At 44.2% G+C, this 26360-nt stretch overlaps 1 protein-coding gene across 3 annotated transcripts in view; it reads left to right on the top strand.

Annotated features, from left to right (window-relative positions):
* The window catches only part of ECE2 (endothelin converting enzyme 2), a 134594-nt gene extending 108455 nt beyond the window's left edge, over window positions 1-26139 (top strand). For all 3 annotated transcript variants that reach the window (XM_040426801.1, XM_040426800.1, XM_040426802.1), the window contains 9 exons: window positions 2362-2472; window positions 2572-2670; window positions 5003-5080; window positions 6186-6289; window positions 6549-6659; window positions 10105-10172; window positions 18490-18680; window positions 25240-25335; window positions 25443-26139. In XM_040426801.1, the coding sequence (XP_040282735.1) occupies window positions 2362-2472; window positions 2572-2670; window positions 5003-5080; window positions 6186-6289; window positions 6549-6659; window positions 10105-10172; window positions 18490-18680; window positions 25240-25335; window positions 25443-25619 (1035 nt within the window). In that variant the 3' untranslated portion in view covers window positions 25620-26139. The remainder of the gene's footprint in view (window positions 1-2361; window positions 2473-2571; window positions 2671-5002; window positions 5081-6185; window positions 6290-6548; window positions 6660-10104; window positions 10173-18489; window positions 18681-25239; window positions 25336-25442) is intronic.
* The last annotated feature ends 221 nt before the right edge of the window (window positions 26140-26360 follow it).

Raw genomic sequence — 26360 nt, 5'->3', positions numbered from 1 at the left:
AGCTTGAATCAGTCGGCCCATTCTCCTCTGACCTCTAGCATCCACAAGGCATTTTTGCCCACAGGACTGCCGCATACTGGATGTTTTTCCCTTTTCACACCATTCTTAAACCCTAGAAATGATTGTGCGTGAAAATCCCAGTAACTGAGCAGATTGTGAAATACTCAGACCGGCCCGTCTGGCACCAACAACCATGCCACGCTCAAAATTGCTTAAATCACCTTTTTTTCCCATTCTGACATTCAGTTTGGAGTTCAGGAGATTTTCTTGACCAGGACCACACCCCTAAATGCATTGAAGCAACTGCCATGTGATTGGTTGACTAGATAATTACATTAATGAGAAATAGAACAGGTGTTCCTAATAATTTTTTAGGTGAGTGTGTGTATATATATATAATCAGCAGTATCTCAGTATTCATTATTATAATCATTATATATATAATTATATATATATATATATATATATATATATATATATATATACACACACACACTACTATTCATGTCCAGATATTTAGGACACTGGTGCTATCTCCTATATACAAAATAAGCAGATGTTGACACAAGTACACACATACACACACATTTATTTACTTACAGGCTGCAGGTTCTCCGTTCTTCTCCTTCTCCTCTGGTGTCTTTTAGTGGCTAAAGGACCTGCGATCATGTGACATGATGACATCATCAAAGGTCCTTTAGCCTACCATTACTGTATTCTAAAGATCCATATTAAGGTATGTTGATCTATGCCTAGGAGGTCAATGTAAATCGTGGTTTTGTTGTGGTTTTTGCCGCACATTGCGGTAAAAACCACAATAAAACGGCGATGTACACTAATCCCCAAATACTCAGTCACAAAGATGTCTGCAAGGCTGTGCAGGAATGCAGGGCTGGAGGCTAAATTGCAGCCCCGTGCTGCCTGAGGCCACCGCCTTACATTGCCTAATTAGAGATGCACCCCTGACTGCCCCCTGTATTATTATAATGTCCCACAGTAGTGTCCCCTTATTATGTTCCCTAGCATTACTATGATGTCCTCCAGCAGTGCCCCCTTTATTTATAATGCTTTCCCCTCTGTACTGCCTCCAGTAGGGCTCCTGTATTATTATGTCCCCCAGCAGTGCCCCTTTATTTATAATACCCCCAGTGGTGCCCCCTGTATTATTATAATGCCCCCCAGCACTGTCCTCATTATTCATCTATTTATAATGCCCTCCCCACTGTACTGCACCTAGTAGTGCTGGGGAAGTACTTCACTCCCGCTCCATGTCACCACCTGGCACAGGTGGTGTGAATACTGCGGAAGTCATTGCTCCACATAAAACCTGACACAGGAGGTAGCGATGATCGGGATCGCCTGCTCCATTATACTACTTCATAGGCTTCGGGGGCCTCACACTATTGCGTTGTGGTCAAGACCACCACTTATAACAGTTGACTCATCAGCAAGGTGCTGACATCAATGTGAAGTGTGAATTGGTTTCACGCCACTTAAAAGCACAGGGCAGGATTGTAATTATATGATACTGCTACCGGAAGTTTAGTGTTATCCGTCACCAATAAGCATCCGTATTCAAAATGTATAATGTGTGTTTTTTGTTACTTGATGCCTCTGAATGGAATACCACAGTCTGCTGTGCTATTGTTTGCTATAAAACCCCTGGCAAATACCACTGAATGGACTCCAAAACAGCACGCCTCTGGCTTCCATCGATATAATGGAGGCTTATGGGCAAGTTAAAGGGGTTGTGTCTTTTCAGCAAATAGCATTCATCATGTAGAGAAAGTTAATACAAGGCACTTACTAATGTATTGTGATTGTCCATATTGTTTCCTTTGCTGGCTGGATTCATTTTTCCATCACATTATACACTGCTCGTTTCCATGGTTACGACCATCCCGCAATCCAGCAAGATTGATGCAATCCATTAACAGTGGTCGTGCTTGCACACTATAAGGAAAAGCACCAGCCTATGTGCACTTCTGTGGTCCCGGCCACCAGAGAGGCCGGTGCTTTATCCTATAGTGTGCAGGTACGACCACCACTGATGGATTGCAGGGTGGTCGTAACCACGGAGACAAAAAGTGTATAATGTGATGGGAAAATTTATCTAGCCAGGGAAGGAAGCAATATGGACAATCACAATACATTAGTAAGGCCCTTGTATTAACTTTCTCTACATGATAAATGCCACTTGCTGAAGTGAGACTACCCCTTTAAGTATCGTGAGCGTTCCTGCACATATGATAAACAGCGGTATGAATAGACGCTAAGGGTAAGATACATGTGTTGTCATGAACCTGTGAATATAGTTTTGCTCCTTTTCACCCCTGGACACTCATTCTCTTTGTATTGCAGTCTTGCACTCCTCGCTGGCAGACCTGTCTGTCCAATTCAGATGATACACTTGGTTTTGCCCTGGGATCTCTGTTTGTTAAATCTATGTTTGATAAGAACAGTAAAACAATTGTAAGTACCATAATGTATAATCCGCTATAAAAAAAAACTATTCCCAAGTCATAAAAATAGTGAAAAACTGATTGTATTTTGAATTTCACAATTTTTCAGGCAGAACAGATGATCTCCGAGATTCGAGCAGCTTTTGAGTACACGTTAGGAGGTCTAACATGGATGGATGAAAAGACAAAGAGAACAGCAAAAGAGAAGGTGTTTTACTTTAAAAGATATCCAATTAAAGATGACTTGTCACCTTTCCTGACATGTCTGGTTTAATAAACACTTGCATTCCCCATAAATTAGCAATGCTGGAACATCTTTTCCTGGAACTCTGCATTGTGCTGTTCCTCTGTCATTCCTTCTAGAAATTTATGAATAAACTGACAATTGGGTGTTACCATTCCTCTTGTCAAATGGGCTATGTCAGCACTGATTGGGCAGTGACATGGGAAATCTATTAATATTTCTACTGCAGTTTTCTGGTGTAGAAAAGTCACGATTTTTGCTTACAGAGGACCTTTCATCTGGCAAAACATTGTGAACTAAGTGTCATGATCTGTACAGCGGCGCCCAGGGATCTCACTGCACTTACTATTATCCCTGGGCGCCGCTCCGTTCTCCTGCTATGCCCTCCTGCGATTGGCCAGCGCTACAGCCTGGGAGAAGGAGACGCCCAGGAGAACAAGGGCAGACTCTGCCTACTATAACCAAGTCCCCGAAGTCTCCGCCTACTATAACCCAGTGACCAAACATACCGGAGGACATAACGGGAGAACGGAGCGGCGCCCAGGGATAATAGTAAGTGCAGTGAGATCCCTGGGCGCCGCTGTACAGATCATGACACTTAGTTCACAATGTTTTGCCAGATGAAAGGTCCTCTTTAAGCCCCTTTTGTGCACAAATGTGCAACTTTTCTTCCCTTTATAGCACGCTTACCAAATATTCATAAAGTGGGCGGGGTGTAGACAGAGGGGGCTTATGCTGGCCTACAAATTTAACAATACTTACACCAGAAAACTGTCAGAAATCACAACAGAAATTTACACTAGCTCCTAGTTGACATAGGTTTCTCACGAGAGGAACCCAAATTACTAAGAGGCGTGTGTCTCTTAAAGTGAACCTCACATAATATAGGAGAAAAACAGATGACTTTAATGGTGCCCTCCTGCAGATCTGCCGATTCCTGGACACCTCTTCTGTCAAGCAGAGCCACCCCGCTTCCCAGGCTATCTGATGCACACTGTGCATCGGCCGTCCAAGACACTTCCTGCTTGTCCCATTGCTCAATGCTCAAAGCTGCGTTGAAATACACAGTCCAGACTGCTGTGCCAGGCTAACATAATAGAGAAGACACATGTGCCCACGCATGGCAGTCCTGACAATGTATTTCTGGACATCTGCTGACAGTGGAGGAACAGGGGCAGTAGGAAAATCAAACCTTGTGATCTGGAATTCTTATCTGCAGTAGTACTCATGTATTACTGCAGATAATCCGAAATCTTGGTGACAGATTCCCTTTAAATGGAACCTGTCACCGGGATTTTGTGTATAGAGCTGAGGCCATGGGTTGCTAGATGGCCGCTACCACATCCGCAATACCCAGTCCCCATAGCTCTGTGTGCTTTTATTGTGTAAAAAGAACTATTTGATACATATGCAAATTAACCTGAGATGAGTCCTGTACGTGAGACGAATCAGGGACAGGACTCATCTCAGGTTAATTTGCATATGTATCAAATCAATTTTTCTTTTTTACACAATAAAAGCACACAGAGCTATGGGGACTGGACATTGCAGATGTGCTAGCGGCCATCTAGCAGCCTATGTCCTCAGCTCTATACACAAAATCCCAGTGACAGGTTCCCTTTAAGGGCTCATGCACACGACCGTTTTTTTTTGCGGTCCGCAAAAACGGGTTCCGTAGTTCCATGATCCGTGTCCATTTTTTCATCCGTGGGTCTTCCTTGAATTTTGGAGGATCCACGGACATGAAAAGTGAAAAGTCAAGTTTGAATTGAAAATGATAGGAAAAACGGACACGGATCACGGACACGGATCACGGACGCGGATGACTATCTTGTGTGCATCCGTGATTTTTCACTGACCCATTGACTTGAATGGGTCCGTGAACCGTTGTCCGTGAAAAAAATAGGACAGGTCATATTTTTTTCACGGACTGGAAAAACGGATCACGGACGCGGAAGCCAAACGGTGCATTTTCCGATTTTTTCACGGACCCATTGAAAGTCAATGGGTCCGCGAAAAAAAATGGAAAACGGAACAGCGAATGCACACAACGGTCGTGTGCATGAGGCCTAACTCACCGGAAACACGCACTGGTATTTTTCTGCCAGAAAGAAGGAATTTATGCCGGAAACCCAACGATTTTATTATAGTGAATGGTTATCCAGCAGGCTTCAGCAGTGTCCGGGTATGCCAGTATTTTGCTCTGGAGAGGATCATATAGGTCGATGTGAACATAGCATCCGTGAAGACTGTTATGTATATAAGCACAGGGATGCATCTTTATTTTTCTTTTCAGGCAGATGCTATATATGACATGATAGGATTTCCTGACTTTATCCTTGATACAAAGGAACTGGACGAAGTGTATGATGGGGTAAGAGGCAATTAAATAACAAACACAGAATGGCTATGATGAGGGTTAATGAAAAGTGAAATAGACACTGATCTGGAGGCACAGCAGCAGAGAGATGCACACACAGATACTGCTGCTGGCTCTAGTAAATGTCTTACTACTGCTGTTTAATCTCCTTTATACTGATGGCCTCTCCTGAGGATAGGCTATCAATATCAAAATCCTGGAAACCCCTTTCACAATACTTGTGCTCTACTGCAGACAGAACAGAGGCAGAGGCTCCTTCTGCAGCTAGCTGTCTTAGGCTCCATTCACACGTCCGTGGTGTGTTGCGGACCCGCAAATTGCGGATCCGCAACACACCGGCCCGGCAACCCTATAGAAATGCCTATTCTTGTCCGCAAGCTGCGGACAAGAATAGGACATGTTCTATCTTTTGCGGAGCTGCGGACCTGAAGATCGGGGCCGCGCTCCGCAAATGCGGATGCTAACAGCACACTGTGTGCTGTCCGCATCCATTCCGTCCCCATAGAAAATGAATGGGTCCGCACCCATGCGGACCCATTTGCGGACGTGTGAATGGAGCCTTACAGCCAGACACAGGATAGTGAAAAGAAGTAGGGGAAAATGGCTGATCTGCTGGAACAAACAGAGAAGATTTCTTTATATATCTCTCAGTTTCAATTGTAATATAAGAATAAAAGTACATCAAATAAAAGGCATTTCAGTGAGGAAGGGTTACGTTTTGATTATCTGTTACAACATGCATGTTTTAAGTGTAGTCAGCCAATTTGGTTTTCTAATTTCTACAAAAAGGGGATTATATTAATGTACTCCTCTGATTTCTTAGATCTGTTGCCATTTCATTTACTCAGAATGGAATTTACTTTTACAGTGGAGAACCAGAGATAACACGAAACAGCAGATAGTATCTGTCCGTATGTGCAGTATGGGATAGACTGCAACCATTCTGGGTGAATAAAAGGACTTTCACAATTTTGGGGGGTGCTGTTCATTTTTTAAATCTATAGATAGATAGATAGATATTAGATGGATAGATAGATAGTATATGTTGTATCTGCTTCTCTATTATCTACATCACTTTTAAATGGTGTCTTTTCTTTAGTTTGAGGTGTCCGAGGATTCCTTCTTTCAGAACATGTTGAATTTCTACAATTTTTCAGCTAAACTTATGGCTGAACAATTAAGGAAACCTCCAAACAGAGAGCAGTAAGTAAACAGTATAATTGTTCTGTAGAGGAGAATCAGCAGCCGCTAGTACAGGCGGCAGTGCCCGTGACATATAGTCAGCCAATATTAACAGCTTGCTTTGGCTCATCTGAAACTATATTGTATAAGGAAGAAATATGACAATATAAACCCTTGCTGGATCTAAAAAGCATTAGCCATGATTTAATAGATCAGTGACCTGTATGAAATCATCTAACGAGCTAATGAGATTTTTCCCTGTGTCTGATTTTCTCTGCAGATGGAGTATGACACCACAGACAGTCAACGCTTATTATTTGCCAAACAAGAATGAGATTGTCTTCCCAGCAGGCATCCTTCAGGCTCCGTTCTATGCTCCCACACACCCAAAGTATGTGTGCTCAGCTTTCATGCTTCTCCTAGCCAGAGCAGGGAAATGCTACCCAAATGTTTGCTTTTAAGCGGTTCAAATCTGTGTAAAGAAACAAAGGCATAGATATCATAGAGGCAGCGCCTGAGCCAAGAGAAGACAGTCCCGTCCCTCTTCAGTGTGGACTGGGCTCTCCTGCAACAGAATGGAGTAGTGTGGTTGCATGAACCAGTTTTTATGATCTCCATTGTAAAATATTTAAAAAAGACCTTTCTTTGTACAATATATGCCAAAATGAATTTAAAGGGTTGTTCAACGTCGAGGGTCTTTCCAGCAGACCCCCTACTTGGCCAGACGTGCAGAGGGAAGCATACTTACCCGTTCCCTGCCGCTGGGTTCTGGCTCCTATGCTCCCCTGCCACTGTTGCCTCGCTCCACTCTCCGCATGTCAACAACCTGTTTGACGTGGGTCATGTTGCTGCTGCTGCAGCCAATGACTGGCCGCAGTGGTGAAATGCATCACGTGACACAGGTTGTCTAGCAGGGAAACATTTTTATCAAAGAGCTCAGAGTGGATAAAAAAAAAAAAAAAACAGTACTTACCCCACTGATCCTCCATTTCTCCCATTCGGACGTTTACTAGGTCCCCTCTGGTCTCTACATCCTGGTCCCCTCTACACACACAGAAAATACCTGCTTAGCCTATCAATGGCAGTAGCAGTCACCCGCCCTAGTGATTGTCTGAGTGGGCAGCTCCTGGCATTTCCTATCCAGATAGGGTGAGAAAGTCCAGACCTGGTAGGTGATTGGTGAGCTTAACCCACTCTGAGCCCTTTGCCAAAAAAAATTCGCTTCAGGACAACTCGTTTATGGAATCAGAAGCTGACATACAGGTGTACATTTTCACAGGATTAGGCCTCTTTCACACGACCGTTTTTTTTTTCCGTTTTGCGGGCCGCTTTTTGCGTTCCGTATACGGAACCATTCATTTCAATGGTTCCGCAAAAAAAACGGAATGTACTCCGTATGCATTCCGTTTCCGTATTTCCGTTTCGTTGAAAGATAGAACATGTCCTATATTTGGCCGCAAATCACATTCCGTGGCTCCATTAGGGTCCATTCACACGTCCGCATTTTTATATCCGGGATTGCGATCCGTTTTTTGCGGATCCGTTGTTCCACAAAAATGTTTCCGTATATCATCCGTATGTGATCCGTTTTTGCGGATCCGCAAAAACGGATAACATGATGTACATTTAAAAATGCTAATAAAGTTGTAATGGTTTAAAAAAAAAAATAATAAAAGTATAACAACGGATCCGCAAAAACGGGTGACATACGGATAGCATCCGTGTGACATCCGTTTTTTTTGCGGAACCATAGAAATCAATAAGACAACGGGGCGCATTTAACGGACTAGAATAGGACCTGATCTATTTTTATGCGGAGCATCGGAACGGGCATACGGAAGCGGACAGCACACGGTGTGCTGTCCGCTTTTTTTGCGGATCCATTGAAATGAATGGTTCCGCATCCAATCCGCAAAAAAAAACGGATCGGATGCGGTTAAAAAATGCGGACGTGTGAATGGACCCTTAAAGTCTATGGGTCCGCAAAAAAAAACAAATGCATACGGAAATGCATCCGTATGTCTTCCGTATCCGTTCCGTTTTTTGCGGAACCATCTATTGAAAATGTTATGCCCAGCCCAATTTTTTCTATGAAATTACTGTATACTGTATATGCCATACAGAAAAACGGAACGGAAAAACGGAATGGAAACGGAAACACAACGGAAACAAAGAATGGAACAACGGATCCGTTTAAAACGGACCGCAAAACACTGAAAAAGCCATACGGTCGTGTGAAAGAGGCCTTACAGGGATCATGCATGCAGACCATCAATGAAATACACAGTATATGAAGTATACAGGGAGTGCAGAATTATTAGGCAAGTTGTATTTTTGAGGATTAATTTTATTATTGAACAACAACCATGTTCTCAATGAACCCAAAAAACTCATTTATATCAAAGCTGAATATTTTTGGAAGTAGTTTTTAGTTTGTTTTTAGTTTTAGCTATTTTAGGGGGATATCTGTGTGTGCAGGTGACTATTACTGTGCATAATTATTAGGCAACTTAGCAAAAAACAAATATATACCCATTTCAATTATTTATTTTTACCAGTCAAACCAATATAACATCTCAACATTCACAAATATACATTTCTGACATTCAAAAACAAAACAAAAACAAATCAGTGACCAATATAGTCACCTTTCTTTGGAAGGACACTCAAAAGCCTGCCATCCATGGATTCTGTCAGTGTTTTGATCTGTTCACCATCAACATTGCGTGCAGCAGCAACCACAGCCTCCCAGACACTGTTCAGAGAGGTGTACTGTTTTCCCTCCTTGTAAATCTCACATTTGATGATGGACCACAGGTTCTCAATGGGGTTCAGATCAGGTGAACAAGGAGGCCATGTCATTAGATTTTCTTATTTTATACCCTTTCTTGCCAGCCACGCTGTGGAGTACTTGGACGCGTGTGATGGAGCATTGTCCTGCATGAAAATCATGTTTTTCTTGAAGGATGCAGACTTCTTCCTGTACCACTGCTTGAAGAAGGTGTCATTTCATCAGTCCATAAAACCTTAGAAAAATCAGTCTTGAGATATTTCTTGGCCCAGTCTTGACGTTTCAGCTTGTGTGTCTTGTTCAGTGGTGGTCGTCTTTCAGCCTTTCTTACCTTGGCCATGTCTCTGAGTATTGCACACCTTGTGCTTTTGGGCACTCCAGTGATTTTGCAACTCTGAAATATGGCCAAACTGGTGGCAAGTGGCATCTTGGCAGCTGCACGCTTGACTTTTCTCCGTTCATGGGCAGTTATTTTGCGCCTTGGTTTTTCCACACGCTTCTTGCGACCCTGTTGACTATTTTGAATGAAACACTTGATTGTTCGATGATCATGCTTCAGAAGCTTTGCAATTTTAAAAGTGCTGCATCCCTCTGCAAGATATCTCACTATTTTTGACTTTTCTGAGCCTGTCAAGTCCTTCTTTTGACCCATTTTGCCAAAGGAAAGGAAGTTGCCTAATAATTATGCACACCTAATATAGGGTGTTGATGTCATTAGACCACACCCCTTCTCATTACAGAGATGCACATCACCTAATATGCTTAATTGGTAGTAGGCTTTCGAGCCTATACAGCTTGGAGTAAGACAACATGCATAAAGAGGATGATGTGGTCAAAATACTCATTTGCCTAATAATTCTGCACGCAGTGTATACTGCGAAACCAAATTTTTTCAGGTCCTCCTAAAATAAAGTAATATAAGTAGGTATAGCACCTATGTAATCATTATGTGTCAATTCTGCATTCATCAGTCATTCTTTAAAAATAATGACATCTTCCCTCAATGTCTTCTCTCACTCTTACTTTTCTTCTCTTTTTTCTTCAGGGCTTTAAATTTCGGGGGTATTGGGGTAGTCATGGGACATGAACTGACGCATGCATTTGATGATCAAGGTTTGTTACATAGTTACTTGGTCAAAAGCTTTATATATCTGAGTAGAGGTTTAGTTAAGTTGTATGAAAATGTTCTTTATTGTTTAATATGTTTCAAGATATAAAAAAGGCAAGACCGTAGATTGGGAAAGCCAATGCTGTTCTGCATAGTATTAAAGGGAATCTGTCACCAGCAAGCGGTCTCAAGCTGTTTGCATAGACACATAGCTGTGGGTCACCTGATTAAAATGCTGTTTTTCTTTAGCTGATCCGAGGCTGCATTCACAATTTATGACACTTTTTCTTAATATGCAAATTAGGTCTTTGGTGCAATGAGGGCGACACTATTACTCTTGTTGCACCCAAGTGCCACTCTTTTCTGTGGCCATCCCTTGCTGCCTCACTGCTTTAATTGACAGGACCAGGCAGTGGCAAAGCAGTGAGTGAGGGGCTGGCCACAGAACCTCCATGCAGCTTGGGTGCAACAAGAGCAATGGTGGCATCTTCGTTGCACCAAATGCCTAATTTGCATATTAAGAAAAAGTGTCATAACTTGGGAACGGAGCCTTGGATCAACAAAAGAAAAACAGCGTTTTTAATTATGTGAATCATGTGTTTATAAAAACCGTTGGATAGGGAGGTTGTCGGTGACAAATTCCCTTTAAAGGGGTTCTCCACTTTTTTAATATTGATGACCTATTCTCGGGATACGTCATCAATATCAGATCGGCAGGGTCTGACTCCCGACACGCCCACCAATCAGCTACCAATTTTTCATTGTTTACATTCTCGCTGTCCCAACCTCAGCAGTGAGCGGGTGTAATTACAAGTAAGCTATCCCATTCACTTCTTTGGGATGGCTCCTTCCTATTCAAGTGTATAGGAAGGAGCAGTCCCATAAAGGTGAATGGGACGGATGAGATGTAATTACACCCGCTCTCTACTGCGGTTGCGACGGCGAGCAGGTTAACATTGAAGAGAAGGCAGCGTTTGTAGGTGAAATGGCCTTCTATTTAAACAGCTGATCAGTGGGGGTGCCGGGAGTCAGACGCCCACCGATCTGATATAAATAAAATGGAGTACCCCTTTAACCACCTCCGGACCGCCTAACGCAGGATCGCGTTCCGGAGGTGGCAGCCCTGCGCAGAGTCACGCATATATGCGTCATCTCGCGATGGCCGAGATTTCCTGTGAACGCGCGCACACAGGCGCGCGCGCTCACAGGAACGGAAGGTAAGAGAGTTGATCTCCAGCCTGCCAGCGGCGATCGTTCGCTGGCAGGCTGGAGATGTGTTTTTTTTAACCCCTAACAGGTATATTAGACGCTGTTTTGATAACAGCGTCTAATATACCTGCTACCTGGTCCTCTGGTGGTCCCATTTGTTTGGATCGACCACCAGAGGACACAGGTAGCTCAGTAAAGTCCCACCAAGCACCACTACACTACACTACACCCCCCCCCCCCCGTCACTTATTAACCCCTTATTAGCCCCTGATCACCCCTGATCACCCCATATAGACTCCCTGATCACCCCCCTGTCATTGATCACCCCCCTGTCATTGATTACCCCCCTGTAAAGCTCCATTCAGATGTCCGCATGATTTTTACGGATCCACTGATAGATGGATCGGATCCGCAAAACGCATCCGGACGTCTGAATGAAGCCTTACAGGGGCGTGATCAATGACTGTGGTTATCACCCCATATAGACTCCCTGATCACCCCCCCTGTCATTGATTACACCCCTGTCATTGATCAACCCCCTGTAAAGCTCCATTCAGACGTCTGCATGATTTTTACGGATCCACTGATAGATGGATCGGATCCGCAAAACGCATCCGGACGTCTGAATGAAGCCTTACAGGGGCGTGATCAATGACTGTGGTGATCACCCCATATAGACTCCCTGATCACCCCCCTGTAAAGCTCCATTCAGATGTCCGCATGATTTTTACGGATGCACTGATAGATGGATCCGATCCGCAAAACGCATCCGGACGTCTGAATGAAGCCTTACAGGGGCATGATCAATGACTGTGGTGATCACCCCATATAGACTCCCTGATCACCCCCCTGTAAAGCTCCATTCAGATGTCCGCATGATTTTTACGGATGCACTGATAGATGGATCCGATCCGCAAAACGCATCCGGACGTCTGAATGAAGCCTTACAGGGGCATGATCAATGACTGTGGTGATCACCCCATATAGACTCCCTGATCACCCCCCTGTAAAGCTCCATTCAGATGTCCGCATGATTTTTACGGATGCACTGATAGATGGATCCGATCCGCAAAACGCATCCGGACGTCTGAATGAAGCCTTACAGGGGCATGATCAATGACTGTGGTGATCACCCCATATAGACTCCCTGATCACCCCCCTGTCATTGATTACCCCCCTGTAAAGCTCCATTCAGATGTCCGCATGATTTTTACGGATGCACTGATAGATGGATCGGATCCGCAAAACGCATCTGGACGTCTGAATGAAGCCTTACAGGGGCGTGATCAATGACTGTGGTGATCACCCCATATAGACTCCCTGATCACCCCCCTGTCATTGATTACCCCCCTGTCATTGATTACCCCCCTGTAAAGCTCCATTCAGACGTCCGCATGATTTTTACGGATCCACTGATAGATGGATCGGATCCGCAAAACGCATCCGGATGTCTGAATGAAGCCTTACAGGGGCGTGATCAATGACTGTGGTGATCACCCCATATAGACTCCCTGATCACCCCCCTGTCATTGATCAACCCCCCTGTCGATGATCAACCCCCCTGTCGATGATCAACCCCCCTGTCATTGATCAACCCCCCTGTCATTGATCACCCCCCTGTAAGGCTCCATTCAGACATTTTTTTGGCCCAAGTTAGCGGAATTTTTTTTTTTTTTTCTTACAAAGTCTCATATTCCACTAACTTGTGTCAAAAAATAAAATCTCACATGAACTCACCATACCCCTCACGGAATCCAAATGCGTAAAATTTTTTAGACATTTATATTCCAGACTTCTTCTCACGCTTTAGGGCCCCTAGAATGCCAGGGCAGTATAAATACCCCACATGTGACCCCATTTCGGAAAGAAGACACCCCCAGGTATTCCGTGAGGGGCATATTGAGTCCATGAAAGATTGAAATTTTTGTCCCAAGTTAGCGGAACGGGAGACTTTGTGAGAAAAAAATTAAAAATATCAATTTCCGCTAACTTGTGCCAAAAAAAAAAAATTTCTATGAACTCGCCATGCCCCTCATTGAATACCTTGGGGTGTCTTCTTTCCAAAATGGGGTCACATGTGGGGTATTTATACTGCCCTGGCATTCTAGGGGCCCCAAAGCGTGAGAAGAAGTCTGGTATCCAAATGTCTAAAAATGCCCTCCTAAAAGGAATTTGGGCACCTTTGCGCATCTAGGCTGCAAAAAAGTGTCACACATCTGGTATCGCCGTACTCAGGAGAAGTTGGGGAATGTGTTTTGGGGTGTCATTTTACATTTACCCATGCTGGGTGAGAGAAATATCTTGGTCAAATGCCAACTTTGTATAAAAAAAATGGGAAAAGTTGTCTTTTGCCAAGATATTTCTCTCACCCAGCATGGGTATATGTAAAATGACACCCCAAAACACATTCCCCAACTTCTCCTGAATACGGCGATACCACATGTGTGACACTTTTTTGCAGCCTAGGTGGGCAAAGGGGCCCATATTCCAAAGAGCACCTTTAGGATTTCACAAGTCATTTACCTACTTACCACACATTAGGGCCCCTGGAAAATGCCAGGGCAGTATAACTACCCCACAAGTGACCCCATTTTGGAAAGAAGACACCCCAAGGTATTCCGTGAGGGGCATGGCGAGTTCCTAGAATTTTTTATTTTTTGTCACAAGTTAGTGGAAAATGATGATTTTTTTTTTTTTTTTTTTCATACAAAGTCTCATATTCCACAAACTTGTGACAAAAAATAAAAACTTCCATGAACTCACTATGCCCATCAGCGAATACCTTGGGGTCTCTTCTTTCCAAAATGGGGTCACTTGTGGGGTAGTTATACTGCCCTGGCATTCTAGGGGCCCAAATGTGTGGTAAGGAGTTTGAAATCAAATTCTGTAAAAAATGACCTGTGAAATCCGAAAGGTGCTCTTTTGAATATGGGCCCCTTTGCCCACCTAGGCTGCAAAAAAGTGTCACACATCTGGTATCTCCGTAATCGGGAGAAGTTGGGGAATGTGTTTTGGGGTGTCATTTTACATATACCCATGCTGGGTGAGAGAAATATCTTGGCAAAAGACAACTTTTCCCATTTTTTTATACAAAGTTGGCATTTGACCAAGATATTTATCTTACCCAGCATGGGTATATGTAAAAAGACACCCCAAAACACATTCCTCAACTTCTCCTGAATACAGAGATACCAGATGTGTGACACTTTTTTGCAGCCTAGGTGGGCAAAGGGGCCCACATTCCAAAGAGCACCTTTCGGATTTCACAGGTCATTTACCTACTTACCACACATTTGGGCCCCTAGAATGCCAGGGCAGTATAACTACCCCACAAGTGACCCCATTTTGGAAAGAAGAGACCCCAAGGTATTCGCTGATGGGCATAGTGAGTTCATGGAAGTTTTTATTTTTTGTCACAAGTTTGTGGAATATGAGACTTTGTATGAAAAAAAAAAAAAAAAAAATCATCATTTTCCACTAACTTGTGACAAAAAATAAAAAATTCTAGGAACTCGCCATGCCCCTCACGGAATACCTTGGGGTGTCTTCTTTCCAAAATGGGGTCACTTGTGGGGTAGTTATACTGCCCTGGTATTCTAGGGGCCCAAATGTGTGGTAAGGAGTTTGAAATCAAATTCAGGAAAAAATGAGGAGTGAAATCCGAAAGGTGCTCTTTGGAATATGGGCCCCTTTGCCCACCTAGGCTGCAAAAAAGTGTCACACATCTGGTATCCCCGTACTCAGGAGAAGTTGAGGAATGTGTTTTGGGGTGTCTTTTTACATATACCCATGCTGGGTGAGATAAATATCTTGGTCAAATGACAACTTTGTATAAAAAAATGGGAAAAGTTGTCTTTTGCCAAGATATTTCTCTCACCCAGCATGGGTATATATAAAATGACACCCCAAAACACATTCCCCACCTTCTCCTGAGTACGGAGATATCAGATGTGTGACACTTTTTTGCAGCCTAGGTGGGCAAAGGGGCCCATATTCCAAAGAGCACCTTTCGGATTTCACAGGTCATTTTTTACAGAATTTGATTTCAAACTCCTTACCACACATTTGGGCCCCTAGAATGCCAGGGCAGTATAACTACCCCACAAGTGACCCCATTTTGGAAAGAAGAGACCCCAAGGTATTCGCTGATGGGCATAGTGAGTTCATGGAAGTTTTTATTTTTTGTCACAAGTTAGTGGAATATGAGACTTTGTAAGAAAAAAAAAAAAAAAAAATCATAATTTTCCGCTAACTTGTGACAAAAAATAAAAAGTTCTATGAACTCACTATGCCCATCAGCGAATACCTTAGGGTGTGTACTTTCAGAAATGGGGTCATTTGTGGGGTGTTTGTACTGTCTGGGCATTGTAGAACCTCAGGAAACATGACAGGTGCTCAGAAAGTCAGAGCTGCTTCAAAAAGCGGAAATTCACATTTTTGTACCATAGTTTGTAAACGCTATAACTTTTACCCAAACCATTTTTTTTTTACCCAAACATTTTTTTTTTATCAAAGACATGTAGAACTATAAATTTAGAGCAAAATTTCTATATGGATGTCGTTTTTTTTGCAAAATTTTACAACTGAAAGTGAAAAATGTCATTTTTTTGCAAAAAAATCGTTAAATTTCGATTAATAACAAAAAAAGTAAAAATGTCAGCAGCAATGAAATACCACCAAATGAAAGCTCTATTAGTGAGAAGAAAAGGAGGTAAAATTCATTTGGGTGGTAAGTTGCATGACCGAGCAATAAACGGTGAAAGTAGTGTAGGTCAGAAGTGTAAAAAGTGGCCTGGTCTTTCAGGGTGTTTAAGCACTGGGGGCTGAAGTGGTTAAAGTGCACCTCTGACAAGAATCACATTATTAATGTATACTACAGTATGCATGAACCAGTTTCTAAACATATTTTTTTTACTATGGACCAGGTCTTTATATAATATATGGTTTTAATGGATCCCTAATTGATGTAAGATGATTGATCCCTCTGGTGGCAGCAGTAAAAAAATATATTTGGACCGGGGTAGATTCCTGTGGTTGATACCTTTTAATGGCTAACTGAAAAGATGATGACAAAATTGCAAGCTTTCGGGACGACTCAGGCCTGTTATTCAGGCATCTCAGATACAGACAATGTAGCCTCGAAAGCTTGCAATTTTGTCATCATCTTTTCAGTTAGCCATTAAAAGGTATCAACCACTGAGGAATCTTATTTATAAACTAGACGAGGGATGGCGTACTCTAGTGAAACACATTACTGCCACTTTATTGAAAGACAACAAAGACCGCTACGGGCCGCTGCTGCATCACATAACGTTCAGTCTGACCACCGGAGTCCTACAGCATCTGTTGTGTCAGCATGAAGTAAATCTCTCTCTGCAAGTCTATGAAAGCCTCAATGTGAGTCCCATAGACTTGCATAGAGAAACTTACCTTTGGCTATTTTGGAAGCAATATAGAACGGTCTTTTGTTACACACTTTAGTCTGTATGCTTAATTTCTTTGCACTCACATAGAAGGCACTTCTCTACATGCCAGGCTAAAAGCATATTGAAGAAAACAATATGCTAGGACAGGTTGAAATCCAACATGTCCGATCCTGGTTTGCCCAGTGGCAAATGTCACTTGATTCTAAATCAATTCACATTATTCAACAGCATGAACCTTATGGCTATGGCTAGCTTCTAATTGAGACAGAAAATAGACACAGACTACAGTAATATCTGCTACTTAAATGTACACCCTGAGAAACATCCCTGCAGCTGAGAACATAACTGGAGATTTACTTTAAAGGCATACCAGGGCCATTTTTCAGTTTTATAGCATTGGCTGTGTACTAAACAGTGTCGGACTGGGGTGCCTAGGGCCAACCAGTAAAATGTATTTAGGCGGTCCACCGTACAGATACATTCAAAAATTACCTGCCCAAACAGCAGCAAGATGCTTCCAGATGATTGAATATGGGGGTCCCTGCAGCACCTTTGAGAAGGTAGGTCCTGGGGAAAAAAGGATACTGGCAGATTTCCTCTATACCTAGAAGTCATCTCAGCTATCTGATTGTGTCTATAATAATAAACTGGGGAGTTTCTTTAATAATCTATCACATTTTTTTATATGAACATAGGCTGGTTGAGGTGCTGTACATTAAATATATGTATGTAGTGCAGTAAGTCTGCTTTTTTATGTGCCACTTGTGCAGGGGGTGGGGGAGTAGGGGCCCACCTTGGTCAGAGGCCCACCGGGGATTCACCTGTACCCTGTGGGCCAGTCTGCAAACGCATTGTGCCCGCATGGAATCCGGACCCATTCGTTTAAATGGGTCTGTGTACATGAGCGTTGGTTTTTACTCATCGCTTGTGCGTTGCGTGAAAATCGCAGCATGTTCTATATTCTGCGATTTTCACGCAACGCTGCCCCCATAGAAGTGAATGGGACTGCGTGAAAATTGCATTGCATCCGCAAGCAAGTGCAGATGTGATGCGTTTTTCACTGATGGTTGCTAAGAGATGTTGTTTGTAAACATTCAGGTTTTTTTATCATGCATGTGCAAAACGCATTAAATCGCATTGCACCTGCGCGATAAAAACTGAGCTGAACGTGATCGCAGACAAAACTCAATGAACTTGCTTGCGAAATTGCGCATTTTTCACTGAACACATCCGCAACGCATCCAGACCTATTCCACTCACGCTCATCTGCAAGGGGCCTTATTCTGGTCTGAATGTCAGATTGAAGGCCTAAGGGTACAGCCACACGGGGCAGATGGTGTTGCAATTCCTCAGTAGAATTTCCACTGCAAATCTGTTGCAAAGGGTAAAATCCTAGGTCGAAATACGCACTAAAAATTGACATGCTGTGGATTTAAAATCCGCACTGCAGGTCAATCTGGGATTCTTTTTCTTAGACTCTCATCCACTTTGCTGGTACTGCAAATCTGCAGCATGTCCGACCTTTGTGGATGTACCCTCAAATCATCTGGCTGATAAAAATGTGCATTATGTATTGGTCATTATTATATGGTGACATTTTTTACCCAACCTTGTTCATGCCTGAGTTATATGGAACAAAAGGTTACACAGGCCTTTGCTGTGTGCTTAAATATGCTGTGTATTACAGGCCGGGAATATGATGAGGATGGTAATCTACGTCCTTGGTGGCAAAACACATCTCTGGAGGCATTTAAAAATCGTACTGAGTGCATGGTTAGTCAATATAATGCTTACAGTGTGAACGGAGAAAAGGTCAATGGACGCCAAACACTTGGGGAGAACATCGCTGACAACGGTGGCTTAAAGGCAGCATACCATGTAAGTGCTAGAATGTAAAATATTTGTGCTAGGTTGAGTGCTGCAGATTTTACTTATTTTAAGGTAAGAATTAAAAGGCCCTGTCTATCCCCCCATTACCAAGTGGTACTGCCATACAATACCCCAAAAATACCCCCGTAAAGGGCACAAATAATACCTCAATATATAATTCATACATTAGACATACATAAAGTAATACCGTCATACAGGGAATGAATAATGGCTTCAAATAATGACTGAATAATATTGCCATAGAGTGACCCATGCTAGGGGCCCACCCAAGCCCTCCTCATTGCCACTGGCCAGGTACATAATAGTGATTGGGCAGTATTTTATGTTGCATTGTGGTATTTGGTTTTGCTGTACGGTGGTATTTTGTGCTGAACTACAGTATTGCTTGCACCGCCTACTTCTGTTGTCTCTGCCTACTTGTGGCCTGTGTTGGTTCTGCCTATTTGTGTTGCCCCACCTTCTGTTAATTTGGACCTGCCTACAACATTGGGGACACTTCTAGTTTTTTTTTTTTCCAGGGCCACTTTAACCTTTTCCAGACTGCAATCTGTATATATACGTGATAGCTGCACATGCCCCGTGCAGCTATCACGTCTATAAACGTCAAGACAGTTCTTTAATCCAAGCGCTGCAAAGCGCTTGGATTAAAGCTTCTGCCCCTGTCCTGCTGCTGTCACGGACAGCATACAGTTCAGTAATGTCGGCAAGGGGCCAATCAGAGTGGCCCCTTGCCGACAATCGATCCGATTGGTTAGTCTGTGCAGACTAACCAATCGGATCGCGGCAGTGGAAAAAATGCCGGTTTCAGGCTCTGATCTGCGCTCTGCAGATCACAGCCTGAAATCAGGTAGTGTCTCTGTGGCCCCCAATCTGTGCCCCCTTCCTGTGCCCCCCGATCTGTGCTCCTCCAACACTCCCCTGTGCGCGCCTGCCCCTGATGAAGTAGTTCCCCCGCCCGATCCATATTCATGTAGTCCCTCCCTGATGCGGTCCGCCCCATGCTGTCTCCCCGCCCCTCCTGCCCCAGCCTCCCTCACCCTCAAGGTTAGCCGCCGTACCCCAAACCCCCCCCCCATCCAGCGCTGCCCCCGATCCTGTGCCCCCGCTGTGTGTGATGGCGGCGGCTCCATTCCTGAGCCGCCGCCATCAGCAGCGATTGTCAGCTCTATGCTGACACTCTGCTGTAACCCCATAGATGCCGCGGTTGCAGCATCCATGGGGTTAATAGAGGGAGGGAGCTCCCTCTCTGAACCATCGGGGCTGCAGCGCTGATAGCAGCGCCCGATGGTTGTCATGGCAACCGGACGCTTTGCTAAGGCGTCCGGTTGCCATGGCAAAGGCATCCGGTGCTGCCACCTACAGGGCATCTAATAGTATTATACTTTGCAATGCAAGAGCATTGCAAAGTATAGTACAGCCATCAGCCCCATTGGATCTTCATGATCCAAGAGGGACTTGATAAAAAAGGAAAGTGAAAATAATAAAAATGAAAAATAAATAAATAAATAAAAATGTAAATTAAAAAAAGAAATTGCCTTTTCCTATAAAAAAATGAAAAAATAAAATACACATATTAGGTGTCACCGCGTCCGTAACGACCGTCTCTATAAATATATCACATGATAGACCCCGTCCGATAAACACTATTAAAAAAAATAAAAAAAAAACTGTGCCAAAAAAAGTTATTTTTGTCACCTTACATCACAAATAGTGCAACAGCAAGCGATAAAAAAGGCTTATGACCCCCAAAATAGTACCAATTAAACCGTCACCTCATCCCGCAAAACATGATACCCTATTTAAGACAATCGCCCAAAAAATATAAAAGCTATGGCTCTCAGACTATGGAGACACTAAAACATAATATTTTTGGTTTCAGAAATGCTATTATTGTGTAAAACTTAAATAAATAAGAAAAAGTATACATATTAGGTATTGCCACGTCCGTAACGATCTTCTCTATAAAACTATCACATGACCTAACTCCTCAGATGAACGCTGTAAAAATAAATAAATGAAAGCTGTTCCAAAACAGCCAATTTTTTGGTCACCTTGCCACATAAAGTGTAATAATGAATGATCAAAAAATCCTATGTACCCAAAAATGGTACCAATTAAAACCTCAACACTTTCTGCAAAAAACGAGCCCTTGCACAAGACGATCGGCAGAAAAATAAAAAACATATGGCGTTCAGAAAACCAATCCAGCAAAATCTGCCTTCCAAAAACCGTATGGCTCTCTTTTCCTTCTGCACCCTGCCGTGTGCCCGTACAGCAGTTTACGACCACATGTGGGGTGTTTCTGTAAACCGCGGAATCAGGGTAATAAATATAGAGTTTTGTTTGGCTGTTAACCCTCAATGTGTTAAATAAAAAAATGCAATAAAATGGAAAATCTGCCAAAAATGTGAAATTTAGAAATTTCATCTCCATTTTCCTTTAATTCTTGTGGAACACCTAAAGGGTTAAAAAAAGTTTGTAAAATCAGTTTTGAGTAACTTGAGGGGTGTAGTTTCTGCAATGGGGTCATTTATGGGGGTATCCACTATGTAGGCCCCACAAAGTGACTTCAGACCTGAACTGGTCCTTATAAAGTGGGTTTTGGAAATTTTCTTAAAAATTTGAAGAATTGCTTCTAAACTTCTAAGTAGGGGTGCACCGAAATTTCGGCAGCCGAAAATATCGGCCGAAAATGCACCTAATCCACTTCGGCCGATATTGTTACATATCGGCCGAAAATATGGGGTGTGGGATTTGTCACCCACCATCTGCGGGCGGGCGCCAGGCGGGCGGTTTACTTTGTCACTGCATCTTTATTTTACCTTACAATCGTGAGGCTCCAGTAACTAACAACTCTGCAGGCAGAGCGGAGGCCGGCGTAACGTCACTTACTCACGTGACGCGCCTGCTCCGCCTCCTTCATTCATAAAGTGGGCGGAGCAGGTGCGTCACGTGAGTAAGTGACGTTACGCCGCCCTCCGCTCTGCCTGCAGAGTTGTTAGTTACTGGAGCCTCACGATTGTAAGGTAAAATAAAGATGCAGTGAGTGATGCTGTGAGCAGCAGGGCCGGGGCTGTTATGGGTAGGGGGATCGGTCTATGGCACTGCTATGGGGAGGGGGGATCTGTGCACTGCTATGGGGAGGGGGGATCTGTGCACTGTTATGGGGAAAGGGATCTGTGCACTGTTATGGGGAAAGGGATCTGTGCACTGTTATGCCCATAACAGTGCACAGATCCCCCTCTCCATAACAGCGCCACCCACAGATCCCCCTCTCCATAACAGCGCCACCCACAGATCCCCCTCTCCATAACAGCGCCACCCACAGATCCCCCTCTCCATAACAGCGCCACCCACAGATCCCCCTCTCCATAACAGCGCCACCCACAGATTACCCTCTCCATAACAGCGCCACCCACAGATCCCCCTCTCCATAACAGCGCCACCCACAGATCCCCCTCTCCATAACAGCGCCACCCACAGATCCCCCTCTCCATAACAGCGCCACCCACAGATCCCCCTCTCCATAACAGCGCCACCCACAGATCCCCCTCTCCATAACAGCGCCACCCACAGATCCCCCTCTCCATAACAGCGCCACCCACAGATCCCCCTCTCCATAGCGCCACCCACAGATCCCCCTCTCCATAGCGCCACCCACAGATCCCCCTTTCCATAACAGCGCCACCCACAGATCCCCCTCTCCATAACAGCGCCACCCACAGATCCCCCTCTCCATAACAGCGCCACCCACAGATCCCCCTCTCCATAACAGCGCCACCCACAGATCCCCCTCTCCATAACAGCGCCACCCACAGATCCCCCTCTCCATAACAGCGCCACCCACAGATTACCCTCTCCATAACAGCGCCACCCACAGATCCCCCTCTCCATAACAGCGCCACCCACAGATCCCCCTCTCCATAACAGCGCCACCCACAGATCCCCCTCTCCATAACAGCGCCACCCACAGATCCCCCTCTCCATAACAGCGCCACCCACAGATCCCCCTCTCCATAACAGCGCCACCCACAGATCCCCCTCTCCATAACAGCGCCACCCACAGATCCCCCTCTCCATAGCGCCACCCACAGATCCCCCTCTCCATAGCGCCACCCACAGATCCCCCTTTCCATAACAGCGCCACCCACAGATCCCCCTCTCCATAACAGCGCCACCCACAGATCCCCCTCTCCATAACAGCGCCACCCACAGATCCCCCTCTCCATAACAGCGCCACCCACAGATCCCCCTCTCCATAACAGCGCCACCCACAGATCCCCCTCTCCATAACAGCGCCACCCACAGATCCCCCTCTCCATAACAGCGCCACCCACAGATCCCCCTCTCCATAACAGCGCCACCCACAGATCCCCCTCTCCATAACAGCGCCACCCACAGATCCCCCTCTCCATAACAGCGCCACCCACAGATCCCCCTCTCCATAACAGCGCCACCCACAGATCCCCCTCTCCATAGCGCCACCCACAGATCCCCCTCTCCATAGCGCCACCCACAGATCCCCCTTTCCATAACAGCGCCACCCACAGATCCCCCTCTCCATAACAGCGCCACCCACAGATCCCCCTCTCCATAACAGCGCCACCCACAGATCCCCTTCTCCATAACAGCGCCACCCACAGATCCCCCTCTCCATAACAGCGCCACCCACAGATGAATTTCATTCATGAAAAAGAATTATTAATAAAATCATTAAAAAAAAAGTATTTTAAAAGTATTTGGGCAAAAAGGCAGTTTCGGTTTCGGTTTCGGTTTTCGGTCAAGGGCATCCTGAATTTTCGGTTTCGGTTTCGGACCAGAATTTTCATTTCGGTGCACCCCTACTTCTAAGCCTTCTAACGTCCTAAAAAAATAAAATGACATTTCCAAAATGATGCCAACATAAAGTAGACATATGGGGAATGTTAAATAATAAATATTTTATGAGGTATCACTTTCTGTTTTAAAAGCAGAGAAATAGAAATTTGGAAAATTGTGAATTTTTAAAAATTTTGGGTACATTTTGGATTTTTTCATAAATAAAGGTGAGATATATTGACTCAAATATATGACTATCATGAAGTACAATATGTCACGAGAAAACAATCTCAGAATGGTTTGGATAAGTAAAAGTGTTCCAAAGCTATTACCACATAAAGTGACGCATGTCAGATTTGTAAATTTTGACCTGGACATTAGGGCATCAATGACCCTTGGTCATGAAAGGGTTAAAGAGGACCTTTCAGCGCTTCTGACATGTCTGTTTTAATAGCTTCATGCATTTCCCATGTAATAACAATTCTGGAACATCTATTCTTATGTCTGTATGTTGTGCCATTCCTTTATTATTCCTGCTAGAAGTTATGAATAAATTGCTATTAGCTTTCAGTAAGGGTACAGAGGGGAGGTAACAAGTTGGGGGGGGGGGGGGTGTACCTGCTCAGACCCACTCTATCCAATCAGTGCTGACATTTTCAGACTGTGCAGGTACACCCCCCCAACTAGTTACCTCCCCTCTGTACCCTTACTGCAGACTGCTAGCTATTCATAACTTCTGGTAGAAATAATAGAGGGAATGGCACAACATACAGACATAAGAATAGATGCTCCAGAATTGTTAGTACGCAGGGAATGCCTGAAGCTATTAAAACAGACATGTCAGGAGTGGTGAAAGGTCCTCTTTAAGTTCCCAGTCCGCCCCTGATACACTATGAAGAAAGGTTTCTTACCGATAGGCTGTGATTGAACAGCAGCATAATTACTTCAATTTATGTGCACTCTATCTGATCTTTAAAGGGAGCATAGAAAGATTGGGGGTCATTTATTAAGAACAGAATATCTCTTTGCTCTGGCTGTGGCTGCGCCTAAGTTATGTAGAGGCGCTGGCCTTTACATAACTTCGGCATATCCACTGCCTGTCTAAATGTACGCCAGCTCCCTTGCTGGTGTAGATTTAGTCCATTTTCTACGTCTAAAACAGGTGTAGAAAATGATAAATAAGACAGGCCAGCCCGCCCTTTTCCCTGCCCACACCACGCCTCCTTTTTTAAACCTGGTGTGAGCAAGTTAAAAGTGGCGCAATTAAACTTTGCATAAAATTCTGCAGCAGATATACGCCAAAACATTGAAACATAACTGAGGATTATAGCTGAGGTCTGTTTCACACCACCAGCAGTGGTTCCATCAGACTGTGTGCAGCAGTATTTGTCTAGCCGAATCCCGGCATATTTTCTGGATAGCAGCCAGATCTCCACTGGACCCAATTATAATGGGGTCGGCGGGCATTCCAGTAACATCCAGCAAAGCCAGATCCAGAGAGCTCCGGCAGGCTGTCCTCTGCCAGAAGTGTGAAACAGGCCTAAGCCAGTACCTCATCTGCAGACAGCTGTTTTGAGTTGTTTTGAGAGGCCTAGGTCAGGATTTGGGGATGCTGTTTCTCCTTATGGTGAGCATCTAGTAGTCGTAAGGAGTCTTATAGGCCATGCAATGATCTTCTGGAAAAACGGTATGCAAATTAGCAAACTAGTTCTTATTTCCATTGTTTCAGGCATACAAATCCTGGTTACAGAAACATGGTGAAGAAAAACGATTGCCTGCAGTGGGACTGACCAACCATCAGCTTTTCTTTGTTGGATTTGCACAGGTGACGTCCACATAAACTGAGCAGTTTTGATAGCACAACGTCTTATCAACCCTACCACTCTAAAGCAGAATATTTTCCGATAACTAAGCTACTTTACTCTCTTGCAGGTGTGGTGTTCTGTGCGAACCCCCGAGAGTAGCCATGAAGGGCTAGTTACAGATCCTCATAGTCCAGCCAAATTTCGAGTTATTGGGACCCTGTCAAATTCAAGGGACTTTACCGAACATTTCAACTGTCCCAAAGGGACCCTGATGAACCCAGGAAAATACTGTGATGTGTGGTGAGAGGGTGTATGGCACTCAGTCTGTGTGGAATGATGACGTGTGTATGAGAGTGTGTTTGACAGGTAAACAATATGTATGTGTGGTGAGACTGGCAGGCAATGTGTGCAAGAGAACTTAGCTTATTACCTACCTTGTCCTCATTGTGATAACGTAGCAAAGAATATTACCACAGCACTGCCAAAGACAGAAGCAGCACTAGGTGGCCAGGGATGAAAGTCCTAGTTCTCAACAGTATAAATGGAAATTACCTTCTATTCAACTACACGTAGATAACTAGATTGCACCCCAAACTGTTGTAACATGGAACATGTTGTAACCAGGGGTGGACAAGGACAGAAGAGGGCCCCCGTGCAAGACCGGCATATGGCCCCTTCAGCTTAAACTGCTCAGTATAAAGCACCTCATAATGTCTCTCTAGCAATCTACAAATACCTGAGAATGAAATTTAATTCACTCCATTACATACAATTTAAAAGTCATCAGAACTCAGCTTTAAAAGGGGCTATCCAGGATTTTTATGTTGATGGCCTAACCTCAGGATAAGTCATCAATATCTGCTCAGTAGGATCCAAATCCTGGTGCTTCCAGGAGTGGAGTGACTGGTGCTGCTGCCTCTTCCTAGGCCAGTGACATCAAGTTAATTGGTTACTTGGCCTAGGCACAGTCATTTGGCTTGAGCTGCAATACCGAGCACAACCGCTATACAAGGTACAGCATTATGCTTGGTAAGTTGTGAGGAGG

The sequence above is a fragment of the Bufo bufo genome, chromosome 4, assembly GCF_905171765.1.
Source record: "Bufo bufo chromosome 4, aBufBuf1.1, whole genome shotgun sequence".
NCBI lineage: Eukaryota > Metazoa > Chordata > Amphibia > Anura > Bufonidae > Bufo > Bufo bufo.
Note: the sequence above shows the minus strand (reverse complement) of the source record. Positions and strands in the feature narration are given on the sequence as shown.